Source organism: Urocitellus parryii, chromosome 1, assembly GCF_045843805.1.
Source record: "Urocitellus parryii isolate mUroPar1 chromosome 1, mUroPar1.hap1, whole genome shotgun sequence".
In the NCBI taxonomy this organism is placed as follows: Eukaryota; Metazoa; Chordata; class Mammalia; order Rodentia; family Sciuridae; genus Urocitellus; species Urocitellus parryii.
The window spans coordinates 38,770,075-38,791,577 of NC_135531.1; the positions used below are offsets into that span (position 1 = coordinate 38,770,075).

Sequence of the window (21,503 nt, forward strand, 5' to 3'; positions counted from 1 at the left end):
TTTTTGGAAAAAGGAGAAGAGTTTTCCAGTTCTCTGGAAGATTAATGTGTAGCAGAACCCTACAGTTTTCAACAGGCTATATTTCTCCAATACCAGCATGAACACTATACTTCCTTAATCTACCACAAAACATTGGAATGTTCATAAAGATAATTACCCAACTCAAACAATTTGTCTTTATTATGGGACTATTTGAGTTGGATAATAGAGATTGTGACTTTGTAAAGTAATAGTAAATATACCAATTTGCTTATTTCTATGAGGAAGAACTGTAGATTATATTGTGGGGTTTGAATAGTCATGTGGCACATAATGACATTTCAGTCAACAATAAATCCATATACAGTGGTGGTCCCAGGAGATTATAAGGGAGCTGAAAAATTCCTATTACCTAGTGAGTGAGTAACTGAGGAAGAGGCAAGAGAAAAGGAAACTGCAGGAGAGAAGGGAAAATTCCCATGAAAAGTCAAAGTGAAGTGTTCAGCAGAAGTGGAATACTAAAGCTCTTTAAAAAATTTATAAGCATGGACCCGGACACAGCAAGGTTTTCATTAAGGGAGGAAGATTCATGGTGCATCATCTGCTTAAAAGCAAATCTATGACAAATCCGATGAAACAAATCAAGCAAACCACTCTGAACAGATTTCTGAATAGGTCTTCTGAAGAGAGCCTCACGCAGGTCCTTCAAGAATGTTCCAGAAAGAGAACTTGTTATCAGAGAGATGACAGCTCCTTGTGTGTTGCTGCCCCTAAAGACTGTCCATGGGACAAGAGGTGGCGGTGAGGACAGGGACATGAGTCTGACTCTGTGCAGGTCTAGACTCACATGTGTGTTTGTGTCTTCGCTTTAAACAAAAACATTTACAAAGTTTAAAAAAAAAAACTCTTTAATAAAAACAAAGGTTTGCAGAATAAGGACATGGAGAAAATAATTTTGCATAGCTATATAATGTTTGTTTTTTAGCCTATTAGAAAAGTCAAAAAAGTTTTTAAAAAGTTTAAAATTTATAAAGTAAAAAGTTACAGTAAGCTAAAGATGACTTATTATTAAAGAAATTTTCATTTATAAATTTAGTGTAGCCTAAGTGTGCAGGGTTTACAAAGTCTACAGTGGTAGACAATTAAGCCCCAGGCCTTGACCCATATTCACCACCCACTCACTGACTCACCCAGGGCGACTCCCAATCCTTCAGGTTCCATTCACGGGAGCACCCCACAAAGGCATACCACTTTGTATCTTTCATACTGTATCTACTGTACCTGTTACATGTTTAGATACACAAATTCTTACCACTGGTTACAATGGCAAACAGTGTTCAGTGCAGTAACGCACTCTCCAGAGTCCTAACCTAAGAGCCACAAGCTCCACTACAGAGCACAGGTGTGTCGCAGGCCAACAATCAAGGTTTCTGTAAGTGCTCTGTATGTTTCCCACAGGAAAGCACCTGATGACACATTTCTCAGACTGTATCCTGCTGTTAAGGGATGCGTGGCTGTATTTTTAAACGGCCATACGTGATGATATAAAATGTACTCAACCCTTTGTGCATCTCCATACTATTTTTAAATTTTATAGAACTCTAAAATAACAAGGCCTGGAGTCAGTGATGTAGTACACCAAACCATATTCTCCTAATCTGGGAGAGCACAGTAACTCAGAAATCTGGAGGACTATTATAAAAGCTCTAAATTTAGAGGGCTGAATTAATAAATAAATTAAGAGACTAATATGATTTATGAAAACCTGGCAGGCTGGCCTTTGGAAGTAAAACCTGTATTTAAACTAAGAGATGGAAGCAGAGAGGGGAGTGGATTAGGAAATCAAGACCATTTTCAAGGTCACCTTTGTGAGTCAATGGAAAGCATGTAATTTTTTTTCCCCAACTTCACTGTGTGTATTATTACAATAATAATTAAAATCAGGGACTTAAAAATTTAAGAACATAATGCTGAAGTTATTATTTCTCAAGTTATTAATACTGACCTTTGATATTAAATGTTCCCTTTTGTTCCTTTTCCTCTTCAAAGAAACAAGAATAACTTCCCATTTGTTTGCTATTAATGATGGTGAACCTAAAGGTAATTTAAATTATTAATCCAGGCTTAGTTCTTCAAATACTTCTTAATGAAAATGAAGACTTAACAATTAATCAAAATTTAAAAACAGAAATAATTCTGTAAACATGCAAATTAGAATATTAGCTTAACATTCATTAACTGCAAAGGAATTTTTATTGTCAGTAAAAATATTTAGGATAAAACCAATTCTGGCTATCAACGTAGGTTGAAAATCTTGTATACTCACGTGTATTGGGTATACAGGGTGTTTCCTGATGCATTAATGAGATAATTATTATTCTCAAGTAGCTCATCACCTTTTCTCCAAGTAATGTTTATTGAATTCAAATCTCCAGATGTTGTGAACTGGCATGTGAGTTCCATATTAGAAGGCTTTTCTAATGTGATATTTTTTTCTACTAGCATACTGGACTTGTCTGTAAGTCATGAAAGACAAAAAAAAAAAAAGTTTTAAAAGTTACATTTACAGGGAAATCCAATATATAAAACCTTTTCTAAATTTTCAATGGTGCTATATGAACAGTTTCTCAACATTCCATCCATTTATTTGAAGAATTATTCCTCTGTCAACATAGATCTGGTTACTTTTCTTATTCTCCTTCACAGGCACAGCTGAAGAAAAGTTTTGATACAACATTAACAGAATCACAAAAGCATAAATCTGTGATATTTATCTCTTGAAATCATGATAGCTAAGTAGGATATAGGGAAGAGAGTACTAAAAAATATACTCCATATGCTCTTGAAAGTGTGGGAACAGTATAACTGTAAACACCAACCCACACTTGTGGGTTGAGACTAGAGGGCCTATTTCAAATCTTTTCAATAAACATAGTGTTGGAACATGTCGCAAGAATGCTTTGTGTGTAGTGTGGATTGGACTGAGATGCTATATTCTGTCATTCCTGGTATTCTTAAGAACCTGTAAATCTAAAAAAAAGAGAATTTACATAGGCATCCTATAGTTCTAAATTTTAACTGAATTCCAAACATCAGTATCAATTCATAATATATTATGAATTGATAACAGTCATAACATCTGTATATACACATATGTACACACCTACATCTAAGAAAGGAGTTCAGGATATGCCAATAAGTATAAAAATTATTTTGTATATACACATATGTACACACCTACATATATGAAAGGAGTCCAGGATATGCTAATAAAGTATAAAAATTATTTTAAGCAGCAGGCATTGAGTTCCTGAAATCTTTTATCTGACTAAACACAGAGCCTCCAAAAAGCACTCAGAAGAACTCACTTGTCATAAATCCCCTCCCCAGAAGCAAACAAGGAAGATAATTCTCATCACTAGAGAAGTCTCCATTCCACATCTGAACGGACACTGCCATAAAAACATCATGTCTGCTATCTTTTCTCCTATGGGCTGGCTTATCTTTCCAAGAAGAAATCTGGTTTGTTTTTTTTTTTGTTGTTGTTGTTGTTTTTGTTGTTGTTGTTGTTGTTTTTGTCCATAAGTAGCCCTTCGCCCCTCTCCTTTCTTTGTCAAGATGGTGTATGGATGAGACTGGAAGACATTGTTTAGTGAAGCATCAGGCACAGAAACTTACTTACCCTGTGATCCCAATTATACATGTAAGCTAAGAAAGCTGATTTCATAAAAACAGGGAGTATAATAATGATTATCAGAGGATGAGAAGGGTGGTGGAGAGGCAGGTGGAGAGAGGATGGTTAACAGGTACAGGGGTACAACTGGATAGAAGAAATAACTTAGAATGTTCTTCATAATAGTAGGATAACTAAGGTTGACAACAATCAATTGCATATTTCACAATAGCTAGTAGAGAAGATGTTGAATGCTCCCAACATAAAGAAATGATAAATGATGTGCAAATTATCCAGATGTGATCATTTACCATTATATCTTATATCTAAATATTATATTGTACCTTAAAATACATGCAATTATTATGTATCAGTTAAATTTTAAAAAATTAAAAGCAAAATAAGCCTTAATTCTAACTCTCTTTCTTTCTTTTCTTTCTTGCTTTCTTTCTTTACTTTTGCCATGCTGGGGATAGAGCCCAGGACTTTGTGCGTGCCAGGCAGATGCTCTACCACTAAGCCACATCCCCAGCCTCCTAATTGCCCCTTTGAGTCACACTGTTTCTGTGAACTACTATACATACATAATTAAATCTTTTTTTTCTTTGATAATCTTTCATCAATTTAATTAGTGGAATCTAAAGGGGAAGAGGAGAAGCTTTTCTTCCCCAATGTTTTAGCAATGAGGATGGGATAGTGGGGACCAATCCTGTTCATCCTGGAGTCTGCAGTTGAGATTTCAGGACCTCTGACCAAGACAGCAAGGATAAGCTTTATTAACCAGTCAGGCTCCCAGATCTCAGCAGGGGGTCCAGTAGAGTCAGGGTGGCAGGAGCCACTCCTTATCTATTTTTCTGTCTCTCTCTTACACACACACACACACACACACACACACACACACTACCATTTACAGAGGACATTACAGTACCAACTTTCATTCTGAATAGTGGTTAAGATAAAGGAAAAATATTAAGCACATACCTTGACACCAGCTCTACCACTAGCTGACCAAACAGTCAAGGAGAAGAATTCCACCCAATAAATAAATAAACAAAACATATAAATATAACCCAGTGGTGCTCAATACCAAGGGAATCGTGGATCTCAGCATTTTGTATTAACTGTACTGTCATCTCAAAAATAGAATGATACCCCACCACCTGGGCAATCATCTGTCCAGAAGGAAGAAAGGGAATCCTGACACAGAGGGAGTCCCCAAGTCCAACTCCCAGTTTACAGGAAATATAGAGAATAAAAGAACATATTGAACCATATCCCATGGGAGTCAAGAACATTCAGATTGTGAGAAAATGTTACATGATCTGCTTTCTTCAACAGACAATTAAAAACAGGAGAGACAGTCATGTTGAGAAAGCTGAAGATAATAAGATACTTTAAAACGAATGTATCTTTTCAGGGGCTGGGGTTGTAGCTCAGCAGCAGAGTGCTCGCCTAGTGCATGCTTGGCCCTGGGTTTGATCCTCAGCACCACATAAAAATAAATAAATAAAACAAAGATATAAAATAAATATTTTTATTTAAAATAAAATTTAAAATTAAATATTTAAAAAACAAAACTAATGCATCTTTTTTAAGAGAAAGGTAAAACAAAACTGTAATATTTAGGGACATGATATTTATCACACCTGGGTAATAACAACATGGAAAAGCAGGGAAGCAACTGTGCAGTTCCTCAGAAAGGTTAGGGAAGGGCAAAGGCACACTGAATTACGTAAACCAATCTCCCAAGTCCCTCCTGTGCATTGTTGTGAAATGCAGAGCCAAAGTTTATAAAGAAAAAGAAACATAACTTAAGTGAAATATCCTATCACTTTTAATTACATTTAAAACTGCATAAAATGCTTTCTCAAGCAATGGCAAGGTGCAAAGTTTGCAAACAGGGAAATACAGCCAGTGTGAAGTGCTTTGTGAGCACAGGCTTGAAATAACTGCTTGTGTAACTGCAAAATTGCTGAATGGAGTTTTACTCTTAAAAAGAAAAAAACAAAAGCCAAGGTATAAAAGATCTGACCAAGAGTCAAATTATACAGGGCGAAACTGAGTAAGTAAAAGCTGAAGGAATTTACACATTTCACTGAATTGGGTGAGTGCTTACCACATAGTAGGAATTACATGTGGTAGTAACTATGAGAGAAAATATTTTACGGTCAACTGTATTTTTGGTCCTGAAATTGTTATCTCTAAATGTTCCTCATTTCACATTTAGTTCTGGGGTACCCTTCAAATTTAGTTCCATCTCTTAGTGAAATTTCTGCCAAAAAGAATGACTGAATTAGTCAATTTCTTCAAGTAATCAACTTCACAGTCTCTGATCTCAGCTGCATTCCCACCTCAATACAATACATTTTGGTGTCTTCACCCACCATATTAAAAACAAAATGCTTTCACTTAGATTAAAAAGGGTCTACTACTTAGCCTGATGACCTATTTGCACAGCTCATGCTTTACATATTTCATGTCCCTGGAATTAACAAATATTGCTAGAGACTACCTATCCCTTGAAATTCGCTTTACATTGCTTCTATTTCACCATCCTAACTCTGACTCACATGCAATAGGATTCAGTTCATCTCACCTCTGAAATGTCAATCAAATTTCCTCATTGTAAGTCTTCATTACCTTTCACCAGAACCAGTCAAATGACCTGTTAACTTTTCTTGCTAGCTTCTCTTCCTTTATCTATTTTTTATAACATAAAAAAGTTGTGCTTTTGTAAAAGTAAAACTCAGATTATTTAACTGCCCTGATGAGACATCTTTCATTTGCAAAAAAAGAAAAGAAAAAGTGTCTATGAAATGAATACCGCAGTTTCCTCATTTGTCCCATTACCCTCATTGGTAAATTAGGACAATGGATATTTTCATTAGACTACAGAAAGTGCTATCATATGAAAGAGCACTGATGATATAATATAGGAATTGTTCAATGTATGCTCCTGGTGTGGCTTGCATGTGATGGATCCTCCAAAAGCTCCTGTGTTGATGCAGAAAGATTCAGGGGTAAAATAATTAGATCATGAAAGCGGCAACCTATCAATGGATTAATCCATTTGGTAGATTAATAATTTCAAAGCACTCACTGGGTGGTACCTATAGGCAGGTGGGGTGTAAATGGAGGAGGTAGGACACAGTAGTGTTCCCTGCAAGAGTTTATCTTCTCTGCGGGCCCTTCCCACCCACCAGCTCTGCTTTCTTCTATGGAGTACTGAGTAGTTCTTCTCTGCCACGACCTCCTACCATGGTGTTCCGCCTCACCTCACACCCAGAGCAACTGAGTTGGTTGATCATGACCTAAGGCCTCTGAAACCAACCAAAATAAACTTTTCTTCCTCTATGAGTTATATGTTGATTGTATCACTTAATCTTCAAACAGTTCTCAGAAGTATTATGGTTACCATTCCTACTTTATAGATGAGCACTGAATCTCAAATTTAGATTCAGATCCTCCTAACCAGTAGTACAAACCCACTCTCAATGATATGAAATCCTTGTAACAATGAAATTAACTTATTCATCACCTTCAAACTGTTCAATCAAGATTTTAAATGAAAGAAAATCTTAATAGAAGATGAAACTAACTTAGAATTTTAAATGTAGCGAAGAACAATGTGAACAGGATGATATTGACTGGCACAACCAGCACATTTAAAACATTCGCTCAGCCACACCCTCACCAAATGTTCTTTTATATGATGTAAACCACAATACAGGCTTTTTGAGTGTCAGACCATCCTCTGAGACTAATTGTTGTCTTATGTTTTCCTGTAATATTTCTGCAGCTTGCTTTCTTCCTGTCAAGTAATCACAGTATCATAAATACGTAGAAAGTTCTACCACTCACATTAAAATCTTTTGTGGTTAGCCAGCAAATGTGAACTCAACAAACAACATTTCAACTTCCTGAATATTGCATAACTGCAATGCATTTCTGCCGTTTTGAAGTTTTGCAAAAACATCCATGACATTACACTTCTAAGACGGTAGAAACTTGCTCACTTTCTGAAATACATTCTGAAAAGACTCAAGTGATTTAAGATCAGTTCAAAGAAAAATGGGAAATGGTGGTGCACAGTTCTATTTGAGTTTCAAAACTGCATCTTTCTTCTTGTTTTCAACAATATAATACCTGATTTGTGGAAATAACATTAATAATCCAAAAATTAAACATCTTTCCATAGTATAAAGACTGGAACATCACAGCATTATGTTTATCAGTTCCTAGAAAGCCATAGCAAATGGTTACATTGTTGTATTATGATCAAATTGATGTGCTGTTATTATTTCCAAGTAATTAACATGAAAGTTATCCAACACTATAGCAGTGGGTTTTATCACTATTGGGGGTGACAGGAATCTCAACACCCTTCTACTCCATGGAGTACAAAGAAAGGGAAAGCTCTGTACTCAGGTGCACACCTAGAGCTGGATACTCCTCCCCTATGCCCTTCAGGCCTGGACACCTCACAAATCATATCCACCTACGCAGGGCTTTACAGTTAGGAAGGAGTCCAGAATTGAGAAACTAATCACACTAGCAACAGCAAGTGTACAGAGATCATAGGAAAGATAGTAGAGTGAATCAGACATAACTTTCCCATGTTCATATTTGAATACACGACCAGTAAAACTCCACATCATGTACCATCACAAGAATGGGAAGTGATTCTCCATTATGCATAATATGTCAAAATATACTCTACTGCCATGTATAACTAAAAAGAGCTAATTAAAAGATACAGAAATCACAGTGCATCACTATTCATTCATCCATTTGTCCAACTTATTTATGACATACCTATTACATGATGTTCATTTACCTATCCGTGTAACAGTTCTATTAAAAATCTACTGTGTGGGGCTAGGATTGTAACTTAGCAGTAGAGCACTTACCTGGCATGTATGAGCACGATCCTCAGCACCACATTAAATAAATAAATAAATAAATAAATAAATAAAGGTATTGTGTCCACCTCCAACTAAAAAAGTATTTTTTAAAAAAAATCTAGGGGCTGAAATTAAATCCCTATCTCTCATCATGCACAAAACTCAACTCAAAGTGAATCAAGGACCTAGGAATTAAACCAGAGTCTCTTCATCTAATAGAATAAAAAGTAGGCCCTAATCTTCAGCATGTGGGATTAGGCCCCAACTTCCTTAATAAGACTTCTATAGCGCAAGAATTCAAACCAAGAATCAATAAATGGGATGGAATCAAACTAAAAAATTTCTTCTCAGCAAAAGAAATAATCTGTGAGGTGAATAGAGAGCCTACATCCTGGGAGCAAATTTTTACCCATCATACCTCAGATAGAGCACTAATCTCTAAGATATATAAAGAACTCAAAAAGCTAAACACCAAGGAAACAAATAACCCAATCAATAAATGAGCCAAGGACATGAACAGACACTTCTCAGAAGGTGATATACAATCAGTCAACACATGAAAAAATGTTCATCATCTCTAGCAATTAGAGAAATGCAAATCAAAACTACTCTAAGATATCATTTCACTCCAGTCAGAATGGCAGCTATTATAAAGACAAACAACAATAAGTGATGGCGAGGATGTGGGGGGAAAGGTACACATTGCTGGTGGGACTGCAAATTGGTGCAGCCAATATGGAAAGTAGTATGGAGATTCTTTGGAAATCTGGGAATGGAACCACGATTTGACCCAGCTATCCCAGTCTATACCCAAAAGACTTAAAAACAGTATATTACATGGACACAGCCACATCAATGTTTATAGCAGCACAATTCACAATAGCTAAACTGTGGAGCCAACCTAGATGCCCTTCAGTGGATGAATGGATAAAAAAAAATGTGGCCTATACACACAACGGAATTTTACTCAGCCATAAAAGAGAATAAAATCATGGCATTTGCAGGTAAATGGATGCATTTGGAGAAGATAATGCTAAATGAAGTTAGCCAACCCCAAAAAAACACATGCTGAAGATTTTCTCTGATATAAGGAGGCTGACTCATAGTGGGGTAGGGAGAAGGAGCATGGGAGGAATAGATGAATTCTAGATAGAGAAGAGGGGTGGGAGGGAAAAGGAGTGGGCAGGGGATTAACAATGATGGTGAAATGTGAAAGACATAATTATCTAAAGTACATGTATGAAGACACGAATTGGTGTCAACATACTTTATATACAACCAGAGATATGAAAAACTGAGCTGTATACATGTAATAAGAATTCTGCTGTCATATATTTTTTTTAAAAAAATCAATTAAAACAATCTACTGTGTGCCTCTAATTCCAGGCACTGATATCAAGATTGTACAGTACCAACAGTAATATCCTAACCAGACTTATTTCAGTATTCCTTACTGTCTGTCCTCCTTAGGTCCTTGGTATTTCCAGGACTTGGGTTTCCAGCCTTCCCCTCAATTCTGCTATGGAAAATCTATTCAATAAATCATTTCCTGCTTCACTGATTAAAGACTGCTTCTATGGTTGAGATCATGAACCCAGATCATTCTCACCTACCAAGATTTACAATGGCTGTTTCAAATATGCCTTCTTCCACTTCATGATTAATATTCCATAGCAATTGTGTTATTTGGTGCTTATAAAAATATGGACCATCTTTAATACTTGGTCCTCATAATAAATTCTGCAAGGTGCTAATTATAATACCTGTTCAGGCAATCTAAAAGGCAAACCCTGAGGTTACAAATAGGGGTGCAGGGAATGCAAGGTCTAGGTTTGGGCAGCAATCCAGGACTCAGAACAGCCCACCCCTGCCCTGTACATTCCACTCACAGCTAGTCCTCTTTTATTTTTCCTGGAGCTATAAATCACATTTTTTACATTTTACCATCTCTTTTGCATCCGCAAATTAAGAAAACTTCATGCAATAACTATCCTCCAGCTTCCACCTTCTCTATATTGATGAAAAGTTTCTACTTACTTTGAACCATTTTGTACAGCTTCATTTTATTTATTTATTTAGGTACTGGGGATTGAACCCAGGGGCATTTTAAGTTGCTTAGGGCCTCACTAAGTTGATGAGGCTGGCCTCAAACTTGTGATCCTCCTGCCTCAGTCTCCTGAGTCACTAGGATTAATGTCATATACCACCACACTTGGCCGGTACACCTTCACTTTAAAACAATGTAAGAAAACAGCAGCAAATGAAAATGTTGTATCTATAGATTCCCCAGTACAAGGGACTATTAAATTTTGTAATGAAATTTTCTATTGGCTTTAAAAATTCTTTTAGTAGCAAAACTAATTTTAAAATAAATCCAGGGAATCTTATGTAGAACCTCCCCCCCACACACACATACTGTATAGAATCGATAAGTCTGTGGCTATGATGAGTTAAGACTAGGGTATACAAAGCATTCAAAATTGGCTTCTTTATCCCTTGGTCTTCTTTCTGCACCATGGATATATCAAGGGGATAAAGATTAAAAACTAACTGGACTTTATCAAAGAATTATTAAGCACAGATGCCTTAGGACTCACCCAATCAAGTGGAGAACTCATGAACACCTAATGTACAGCATGACCCACTATTTTGATAAAGATTGTGTCCAGAATGCAGGTGATTGCAGATTCATGTCTATCCTGGAGATTTCACCCCAGCCAAATGGTTCGTGTTTCAGGCTATCAACTTCTAAAATTCTAAAAATGCAGATACCCAGGCCTCCTCCTCCCAGAGATTTTGATTCTATAGTCTTAGTAATATGCATTTTAGTACAAACCTACATGCCTCCTTCTCAAAGAGGGCTCCCCTACCTGCTTTTTCCAACTCTGGTCTCCACAGTCACACTTTATCATATCACCTTTGATTAATTTCCCTGCACTTGAAACTGCCCAGTGTTATCTTTTTAATTAATTTGTCTACCTATTTATTCACTGCCTGTCCCCACTGGAATGTAAACTACAAGATATTCAGGGGAGAGCAGTAGAAAGATGCCTGCTTTGTTCACCACTGTAAACCCTTTCTTGATGAATTTTTGCTGAACTGATTTTAATAATGCAAGTGGATCCTGGAATATAGAATTTAAAGTACTGAAACACTTCTCTAGAGAGATCAGGTATCTTGTCTTAGAAGTAGTTTTCAGGCTTACCAAAAAATGCTGCCTGGGGAGGTGAATGAGAAATTCTAGGCACAAAATACTTAAGGAGATATGCAGGAATGAATAAGAGGTTTATGTTTCAAACAGTTGATTCAGTTTTCAGCCAAAACAAACTTGTTCAGTACTATTATATGCTATGCATGATACAGAGGTTAATTAAAAATTGCTCTTGGTGCAGAGAAGATAACAATTCAAACATAAATAAACACAATTAAGATTAACTATAGTAGACACCCTAAATCAAATGGGATCTAGATCACAAGTGGCACTACTATATTGCAAAAACCATTCAGTTCTCCTCAACATTAATCTCTAGATTTAAGGAAGGATCAGTCAAAACCCAAAAAGTACTCCTTTACTTTAAAACATCTAAATAGTGGGGGGAAAGTCGCACTCATACATTGCTGGTGGGACTGCAAATTGGTGTGATCAATCTGGAAAGCAGTATGGCAATTCCTTAGAAAACTTGCCATGGAGCCACCATTTGACCCAGCCAATCCACTCAATCTATACCCAGAGGACTTAAAATCAATATACTATAGCAATGCAGCCGCATCAATGTTTATAGCAGCTCAATTCACAGTAGCTAAACTGTGGAAGTAACCTAGATGCCCTTCAATAGATGAATGAATAAAGAAATTGTAGTATATATACACAATGGAATATTACTCAGCATTAAAAGAAAATAAATGTATTACATTTGCAAGTAAATGGACAGAATTGGGGAATATCATGTTAACAAAGTAAGCCAATCCCAAAAAACAAAGGCCGAATGTTCTCTCTGATAAATGGATGCTGATCCATAGTGGGGGTGGGGTAGGACATGGGAAAAAATGGAGAAACTGTGATTGGGTAAAAGGGAGGGAGGGGTTGGGAGGGAGCATGGGGGCAAGAAAGATGGTGCAATGAGATGGAATCATTACCCTAGGTACATGTAAGAATGCACATACGGTGCGACGCTACATCGTGTACAACCAGAGAGAAGAAAAGTTGTGCTGCAATTGTGTACAATGAATCAAAACGCATTCTGCTGTCATATATACCTAATTAAAATTAAATAAGTTAACTAATTAAAAAAACATTATAAGAGGGGGCTCTTTCACCGTCATTTTATGAAAAAATATGAACAGGAATTTTAAGAAAAAATTATTTTTCTCTTTAATAAGATTTTTTTTATAACCAATATTAGTCAATCTAATTGCCACAGCATCAATAGCAATACAGAATGCAAAGCAAAAATTCACAAAAGAGGGAACTCTGGATTGCAAATGCAAGTGTACCTTAAAGACTATCAAAACATCCCTTCATATTCTTCTTAGTTAGATCTAGAGTAAATATTCATTTCTGGATTGCACCTGACCTGGTTCTCGTTGTTGGAGATAAACATTTCCATTTGTGGAACATGCTTGTTTTCCAATTCAGAAAGATCTTGTGCTTTGATGACATATCCTTTCCCATAGATTGCATCATTCATAAGATTTGTTAATTTCTTTTAGTCTTCTGTGCTGCTTTCTTCTTCTCAGTTGAGGGACTCCTGATTTAAATGGTCTCACAAAACAAACCTGTTTCCTAAGACTAACATGAGGATGGGAAAGCAGGTGGACAATTTTTCCTGCTAATCTCTTTTCTTTACCCATATGTGCTTTAACACATTTACTTTCCCCTCATCTTCTTTCCCTTGCTCTTTTTTTCTTTTTCTTCCAGCAATTCTCTATAAATGGAAAGAAGAAAAGAAGACAGGGAAGGAAAAAATAGGAACAGAGGAAAGAAGGAAGAAGCCTGGATGCACTGGATGGAAGTGATCAATGTCAAAAAAAGAAAATATGGCTGGGCTTCTAATAATTTATGGCCTTCGGTGCGCTATCAAAAAAGAACCAGGTTACTTGGGAATTAGCCAATTTGTTCTAGCTAATCCAACACCTTCAATGGTATTCAAGTTAAAATGACCCATAATGAAATATCAGCACAGTGGAAATATCAGCAACATTTAAAACCTGCAGTCAAATCTGAAATCTACCTTTAGTCAAAAATCAGAATTCACAGCAAAAGTTTGGCCTTTTAACAAAGAAAATGTTTGGGGCCCCCATACATGTATCCCATGGACCACCCAGGCATTGCTAAAACAAAATCTAAATGCAAAAGTAAAAATCCAAGAATAGTAAAATCTATTAAAAAAACAAACACAAAGATATGAGATGTGTTTAAAAAACTAATATTAATGTATTAATGCAGGAAACATCAAGAAATTAATGGAATAAAATAGGCAGAATTTTTCAAGTTGCAAGTCAAAACCTACTCACAGGTCAGAAAATAATTTAGTAGTTATGACCAGATTTGCTTTTTCATGGGTTCAGAAGAGCAAGAGAAATTATCCAAATGTAGCACACGTATGAGGGGGTAAGGGTTGTTTGTTGAAACTTTTGTTTCATGTGTGTGAATGTGTAAGCAGTGCATCAGATAAAATTTATTTATTACTTTGGGTAGCTTGAAAAATATTCAAACAGTTGAGAAACAATAATATAGGAATCTAGACTCTAACTAGCATACAGTCCAGTAAGATATTTTGAGAGTGATGACGTTTACATACTTTTTATTATTGTTGTTAATCTCTTACTATGTCTAATTTATACATTAAACTTTATTATAGATGTGTACATACAGGGGAAAACATAGAACAACCATCTCCCAGAATCTGTGAGGGATTCAGAATCCAAAATCCATAGATACTCAAAGCATATGATCTACATATATCCTCCTACACACTTTAATCTCTGGATTACTTAGAATACCTCATATCATGTACATTGTGTGTAAATTGCCATTCACTGTATTGTGTAGGAAATAAGGACAAAACAAAAAAGCTGTAAACATTCTGTACATGTTTTTTCCCTAAATATTTTTTTAATATTTTTGAATCCACAGATTCAGAGCCCATGGATAAAGAAGACTGCTCATGTACTGTTCAGTACTATGGTTTGGGGCATCCACTGGAGGTCTTGGAATATTCTCCCCTGAAAAAGGGAAAACTACTGAATGTATATAAAAGAGAAGTATATGGTGCATATACTATATACATACACATATGTGTAAGTATATATATATATACACATATACAGTACTATATGGTAAAACAGTACTATATTGTTTTCATATTGCTCATGTATATGCCACACCTGTGCATGCATGCACACACATACAGAGCATGGGAAAGAAGCACACATTGAATAGAAGTTATCACATGAAAGAGGGGAGAGAACAGTGACAGAAGTGCTGGGTAGCATCAGGGCTCTGACATGGTCTGTCAAGTTTGTGACTTTTATCTCTAGAAGTTCTGTTTGGATAGTACAATGTTCATTTCCCACGTTTCTCATATTTCTAACATTTGTTCCTTTGTGTGCCTATCTAGTACTTCTGTGATCTAGTACTTCTGTGATATGAAGTTCAGGAACATCTAGTCTACAGCTCCTTGGCTGGCTCACAGACCAGGGGTTGCTTTGTTGTTTTTAGAATTTCTCTTGGGTCACATTCTCAATATGGACTGCATAGCCAGGTGGACAATGCGTCCTTCCATTGATGGTTTTTATGGTTTTCCTGTGGAAAAAGCACCTGCCAGGGATCGTTTTCTGTTATTTGTCAGCTTGTAATGCAAGTAATATAAATGTGCAATCTAAACATCCTCCAGCACAGGCCCATATCTTTGAATAATCAGAGAAATCTTTGGGGGGGGGGAGGGTTGGGGTGTATTTTTAATTGACAGTAATGGGAACCTTTTGTTTTTAATGCAGAGAAAGGCAAAACAAAGAGACCAACTTGTCATCACCTTGTGCTGTCAGCTGATGCCCCACCCAGCTGTCAGCTGATGCCAGGTCAAACCTTCCACTGTTTGTAGCCAGGGAAGGATCAGCTTTCTGGGGTTTTCCAGTTCCAACTCTCCTCTCCTGGCACAGATTCGAGGCTGTGTTTTTATATCTCTGTGGCTCTTAAAACTTAAGTACTTGGCCACAGACACAAGGAAACCCAACACAACAACAAGTCCCAGGCTTGACACTCTGATTACCAATTTTGGTCAGTAGAAATTGTCTTCACTTTCATTTGTCCTTGGCTTTCTATTTAAGATAAGGTTGTGTGTGAAGACACACTTAGATGTGGCAGGAGGGTTTTCAGATTCTTTAATTTATTAGAATATTGGAAATAATGTTTTAATGTTTTTTTAAAATAAATTCTATTTTACTTACATAATTAAAAGTTCATAAAAAATATATACAAACATCAGAGAAACACGTAGCTCTTATCTACCTGACCCTTATCAGAGATGTGGTTTTTGGCTTAATTCTCTAAAATAGGGAGCATTTGAACAGAAGCAGAAAGGAGGGATGAGGTGGAATTATAATAGATCTGGTTTGCTGTCCCGCTTGGGCTGTGTCCTGGGCCTCTGAGCAACAACATCTGACTTTTTGGTGTTAATAAAGTGTCTGTGATTATTAAATCATATGTCCTTCCATGGTGGAGGGATGGGGAACAGTTGCGGGGTACTGTGGTTTAGATGTGAGAGGTTCTCCCAAAATTCATGTGCTAGAGGCTTGTCCATGAAACAGCAGCATTGAGATGTTGGAACCTTTAAGAGTGAAAGGTCCTTAGGTCACTGAGGGCCCCACCGAGGGATCAGGTACCTCTCTGGGGAACCCTGAGTTCTGGTGAAAGGGCTGTTATAAAAGGAGCAAGCCTGGCACCACCCAGATCCCTGTGCCTCCTGACTTGAGATGTGAAGCTTCCTCCCACATTCTCTACCTCGTCCACCACAAAGCCTCCCAAGATCCTGTGCCATGCCGTTTGCACTTTGAAACTCCAAATTGTGAGTTAAACAAACCTTCTGTCTTCATAAGTAGTCTGCTTCAAGTATTTCATTAAAAACAGCTCTCTCAAAAACCAGATCTACCCTCTTTTACATGTAGAGCAGAGAGGGCAAGTGGGATGATTTTGTCTTCCAGGGGACTTCTGATTTCCTATCTAATAGGTAAAAGCCAGGATGCTGTTAAAAACATCCTACAGTGCTCCAAACCATCCCCTAGGATAAAGAATTACCCAGCCCAAACGTCATCATTTCTGCTACTGGAAGCAGTTCTCTGATGGAGAACAAAAGTCACTCGCAGCTGTGCCACTCGTACTGCTACTGTGAAGCCCTGTCCATCTTCTCTTTCACTCCCCATGAAAATCAGGACTCATATTTTATCTTCTCTGTTCATGAAGTCTTTACATCAGGTTCGATGACTGCCTCTGAGAAATATCATGAATAGTCACATATCATTAGAGTCATTCTAGAATCTTCTAGGTAGCAAGAGTCTGGACAGCCAAATAAATAAAAGGAATTCTCGTTTCTTTTCATCGGCTCAATCATCCTACTGTAAAGCCTGAGTGCTCCTGACCCAGAACTCTCACCTGCCTGGGTCTAGAAAACATGGCTGACTTTCCTCAGTGTGACCGATCTTCCCAAACCTTACATTGAGCTTAATTTGCTTACCTGTAGTTTCAACACCTGCTTAACCCACCTTGTCCCCTCTTTCCTCACCAGGCTAGCTGCTCACATCAGCATGGTAAACACAATGTGCCATTGGGTTACCAGGGTGACAAATGATGGCAACATCAACAGGCTGCTCAAGAAAACTGCCAGCTGATGTTTTGATTTTAATCACATTGGTTAAACTATAACGAGCTATTGACACTCTAAACACTACAATGTGCAAAGGGGGAAAAGCACACACACACACACTGAAAGTAACAATACAGAAACATTCTAATTGTGATAATATAATAAACGACTTCTGAATACTGACAATGGAGATCAGAGGAGATAGCTCAGTGGTAGAGCATTTGCTCAGCGTGTGCAGGGACCTGGGTTCAATTCCCAGCACAGCAAAGGGGAAAAAAAAAAAAAGTCCAAAAATATTAACATGGGAAAACTTAGAACTGTGATATGAAAACAGTCCATTATCAAAAGATCTGTTTCAAAGCGTAGTGATACAATGGAGTCTCATTCAGCCATAAAGAAGAATTAAATTTTTATGTCATTTGCAGGAAAATGGATGGAACCTAAGTGCCTTATGTCAGCGAAATAAGCCAAATGCAGAAAGTTAAGGGTTGTATTTTTCCCCCTCTAGTATGTGGAAGCTAGAGAGGATAAAGGAAAAGAAAGGTGGGACACAGGGGTTTCACATGAAAATAAAAGGGTGACCAGTAGAGGTAGAGGTAGAGGTAGAGGCTGCAAAGCACAGTGGTTAACAGCACAGGCTCCAGCACCAGGCTGTTTGGATTCAGAACCGATCCCCAACTTGGGACCTGTGATCTTAGTCAATTGACTTCATCTCTTTATGCTTCTGTTTCCTTATCTGCAAATTATAGATAATAAACATGCTCACCTCAGAGGGCTACTATCAGAATTAATTAAGTTATATTTAGAAATATGTACATAGTACACAGTCAACATCATGAGTTTATGAAGGAAATAATTAGCAACATTTTTAAAAACATTAAGTAAGTAAACAAGTAGGCCTTTTGTAAGTCAGGGGTCGTGTTTTTCATTCTTCCAGGCACAGGGCCCCAAATGTTTCCCATTCTCACCTAGTAAATATATGAAGAAGAATAGCCAAGATGGTCATTCTGGGCCAAAACTGGTTCATCTTTCTATAAGAAACACTTTAACCTAACAGTAAGACCACTTCTAAAATAGCCAAAGGGAAGGAAAAAATAAGTAACAACAGAAAAATATTAAAAGTACTGTTTATACATGAAGTAGGTTAAAAACCCAAATGATTTAAAGTCCTTAATATGAACCATCATGAATCGTAAGAAAACTTAAATGAAACCCTAAGAAAATTCTTAGCTCCCAATAATCATCGGCATGCCTTCAAATTTAAATTCTGTGCTCTAGTAAACGTAACTCCTAAGACCAAACTTTCATGAGAAGGCAAGCCGACCCACAGCCCTGCATGGAAACCCAGCCATTCAATTCACAAAGCACAAGGCCAGTGTTGCAGAACGTACATCAGACCTTTTCTTTTGTCAGGAAAAAAAAAAAAATTCAGATCCTTTTTTAAAGTCTTAATCTTAAAAAGACCGTGCAACATGGAAAAGCTCCAAACTTAAGACTTTCAAGTGTCTCCAAAATCAATCAGAGGCCTTCCTTTATCAGGACAGACAAGTAAACCAGCAGGAACATTGAGGGAAATTGAGCAAACAAATGTGTGTACACAGATGGCACAATCAGGCTGTGTCACCAGTTCTCAGGATGTTCTGCATCTCGGTGCTTGCTCAGACTGGGGGCAAGCTGAAGTTCAAGAGTCCATGAGGAGAAGAAATGACACACTGAAGTTTTCTCTTTGTAACAGTAAGAAGGCTGGTTTTAATTGCATTCTTAGAATAAAAGGGTTGCTAGGTTTTAAATCCTCCAAACAGGTTAAGTAAATAACCAGCCTGGTATCAATTTAAAAGGCCATTTCTTGCTGTTCTATACAACTAGCTGTTCCAATAAGTGAAGGATACCTGCTGCCCACACGGCCAGACTGGCCAAAGAATTTGCAAACTTATGTCTTCATATGAATCTCTCTTATGGAAACACCTCATCTTAAGGAGGTAACCAACAACCAGAACTTGAAAAAAGTAAAGCAACAAGTAACAACACAGATATGTTGTAGTTGTTTTTTAAAAGAATAAATTCCAAATATCAGAAGGGGGACATTTGGAAACCAAAAGAACTGCAGGGTTATAAAAATGTTCTACCCAACATTGATATGACCCCTTCTAGTCACATGAAACACAAGTACAGAAAGATTTCACACGTAGAGGAAACCATTATAAACTGGACATAAAAGTAGAAAATACCGGTTATTGATTTAATAAACAGGTTTTAAATATTTCAAATTTGAATTGTACTATTTTATAAGACAGTTGTTACTAAAGCAGACCACTGTTACTACTTTAAAGAACTCTCCAATTACTTTTGAGGTCCTGGAATCCAAAGCTGTGAAAGAGCAAGCAGAAAAAGCAGAGCTGAGTCTGGCTTGGGGATTCTTTACTGGTTTTCCCACGGCTCTGTCAGTGACTTATATCTCAGACCATCATTAGTCACTCTGGCTAAATGGTTTCCAGAAGACAGATGAATCCTCCCCTCAGTGTAGCATGGTTCTAAAGGATATACCAGCAGGAACTAATGAAAGCATAAGAGAATCTGCAAACCTCAATTAATCCTCCCCTTCCCCCAGGTGACCCTCTTTCAAAAAGCCTTTCTCAGACCAAGCAGGTCTAGAACAGCCTCCACCTCCCTGAAGCCAAAGCGCGATGTGTTACTCACAGGGTAGTGGACTTGTACCGGTTACATGTACACTTCTCCTACCAAGCCAGGAACAGGGATTAGAACTTGATGAGTCAGAGAACACTGGCTTAGTTAAATAATGTTTAAAGAAACAAAATTTGTTGGCATTGTAGTATTTGAAACAAGATATGTTTACCTGTCAGTGATATGCTATGAATCTCCAAGGACAGGTTAGAGTATTTTGTCATCATTTCTTCTCCAACAAGATTTGTAAAAGGTGAATCTGTAAGAGAAAAAACATGGGATCAGACATCTCATCAAGACTAAATGACTATCTGAAAGTCAGTTTGTAACAGCTAAAATGCCATTGTACACTATTATGGATAAATAACATTTTTTTTCAGGATTATATTAGGCTATTAAATGTAACCAAATTTCTGATTTTTTTTTCTGTTTATTACTTACCTAAATGTACTGGGTATTTACTCAGACAGCTGTTTTCTTTAATAAATACCTCCATTTTCTTATTCTACAATTACAGATCCCTTTAAAAACATAAATGAATTGAAAACACTGAAGAATTAGTGCAGAAAAGGAAATGACAGAATGAGGCAAAGCAAGCAGGACATGGTGGCACATGCCTATAATATCGAGGGTGAGGCAGGAGGATCACAAGTTTGAGTCCAGCCTCAGCAACTTAGGAGGCACTGTCTCAAATAATAATAATAATAATATTAATAATAATAATAAATTAAAGCAGAATTAGGAATATAGCTCAAAAACAAAGCACACCTGGGTTCAATCCCCAGCACCAAAAAAGAAAAGAATGAGGCAAAGAGAGATGAGAGAACAAAGAGTGATGAAGGGACTATAACAAAGGGCAAGAGAAAATAAACAAAATAAAAACTTTGGGCATTAGAGGCAGAGGACAAAATGGCTGCATGTGAGATTGTTTTCCAGCTATGGTTATAGTGTAGCATGCCCTTTAGCAACCCACTTCCCTTTCCTCTGTCACTGGGTTTGAAAATTTTCATTGACGAAACAAGGTTTCCATTTTTACCACACTCTCTCTTCAAAGCCTCCCCCTCTGCCCTTCCTCCTTCTTCCACAGCCTCTTGCTTCTTTGAGTAGTAGACCTCACCCTAGCAAAACTCCAACAAACTCTAAACAAGTCAGAGAAGAAAACAAGGCTTCTCAATTTGGCTGCATTCTGAAATCTTCATTCAATTTAAATTAAACCTGAGCCTTTTTTTATTGCACTTTTTAAAAACACTCAGAAAGTTATTTCTAATGCAAGATTAGATTTCCAGTCTTTTCCTTTTCCTAAAGGTATGAAAAATGTTATCAAAGTATATCACCTTTTTCACTTAAATTTTACACATGGCTTAAAACACTGCCTAATAAAAACATGTACCTACAGAACCTAAT

General features: G+C 37.1%; 1 protein-coding gene across 2 annotated transcripts in view; it reads right to left on the minus strand.

Moving 5' to 3' along the window:
* Emb (embigin) overlaps positions 1–21,503 on the minus strand; it is a 55,615-nt gene that overhangs the window by 22,459 nt on the left and 11,653 nt on the right. The window contains exons 2-5 of one of the 2 annotated variants that reach the window (XM_077800226.1): positions 20,272–20,358; positions 3,348–3,614; positions 2,306–2,495; positions 1,985–2,073 (exon numbers count right to left, since the gene is read on the minus strand). In XM_077800226.1, the coding sequence (XP_077656352.1) occupies positions 1,985–2,073; positions 2,306–2,495; positions 3,348–3,614; positions 20,272–20,358 (633 nt within the window). The remainder of the gene's footprint in view (positions 1–1,984; positions 2,074–2,305; positions 2,496–3,347; positions 3,615–20,271; positions 20,359–21,503) is intronic. The other variant, XM_026385969.2, reaches the window with a different exon arrangement.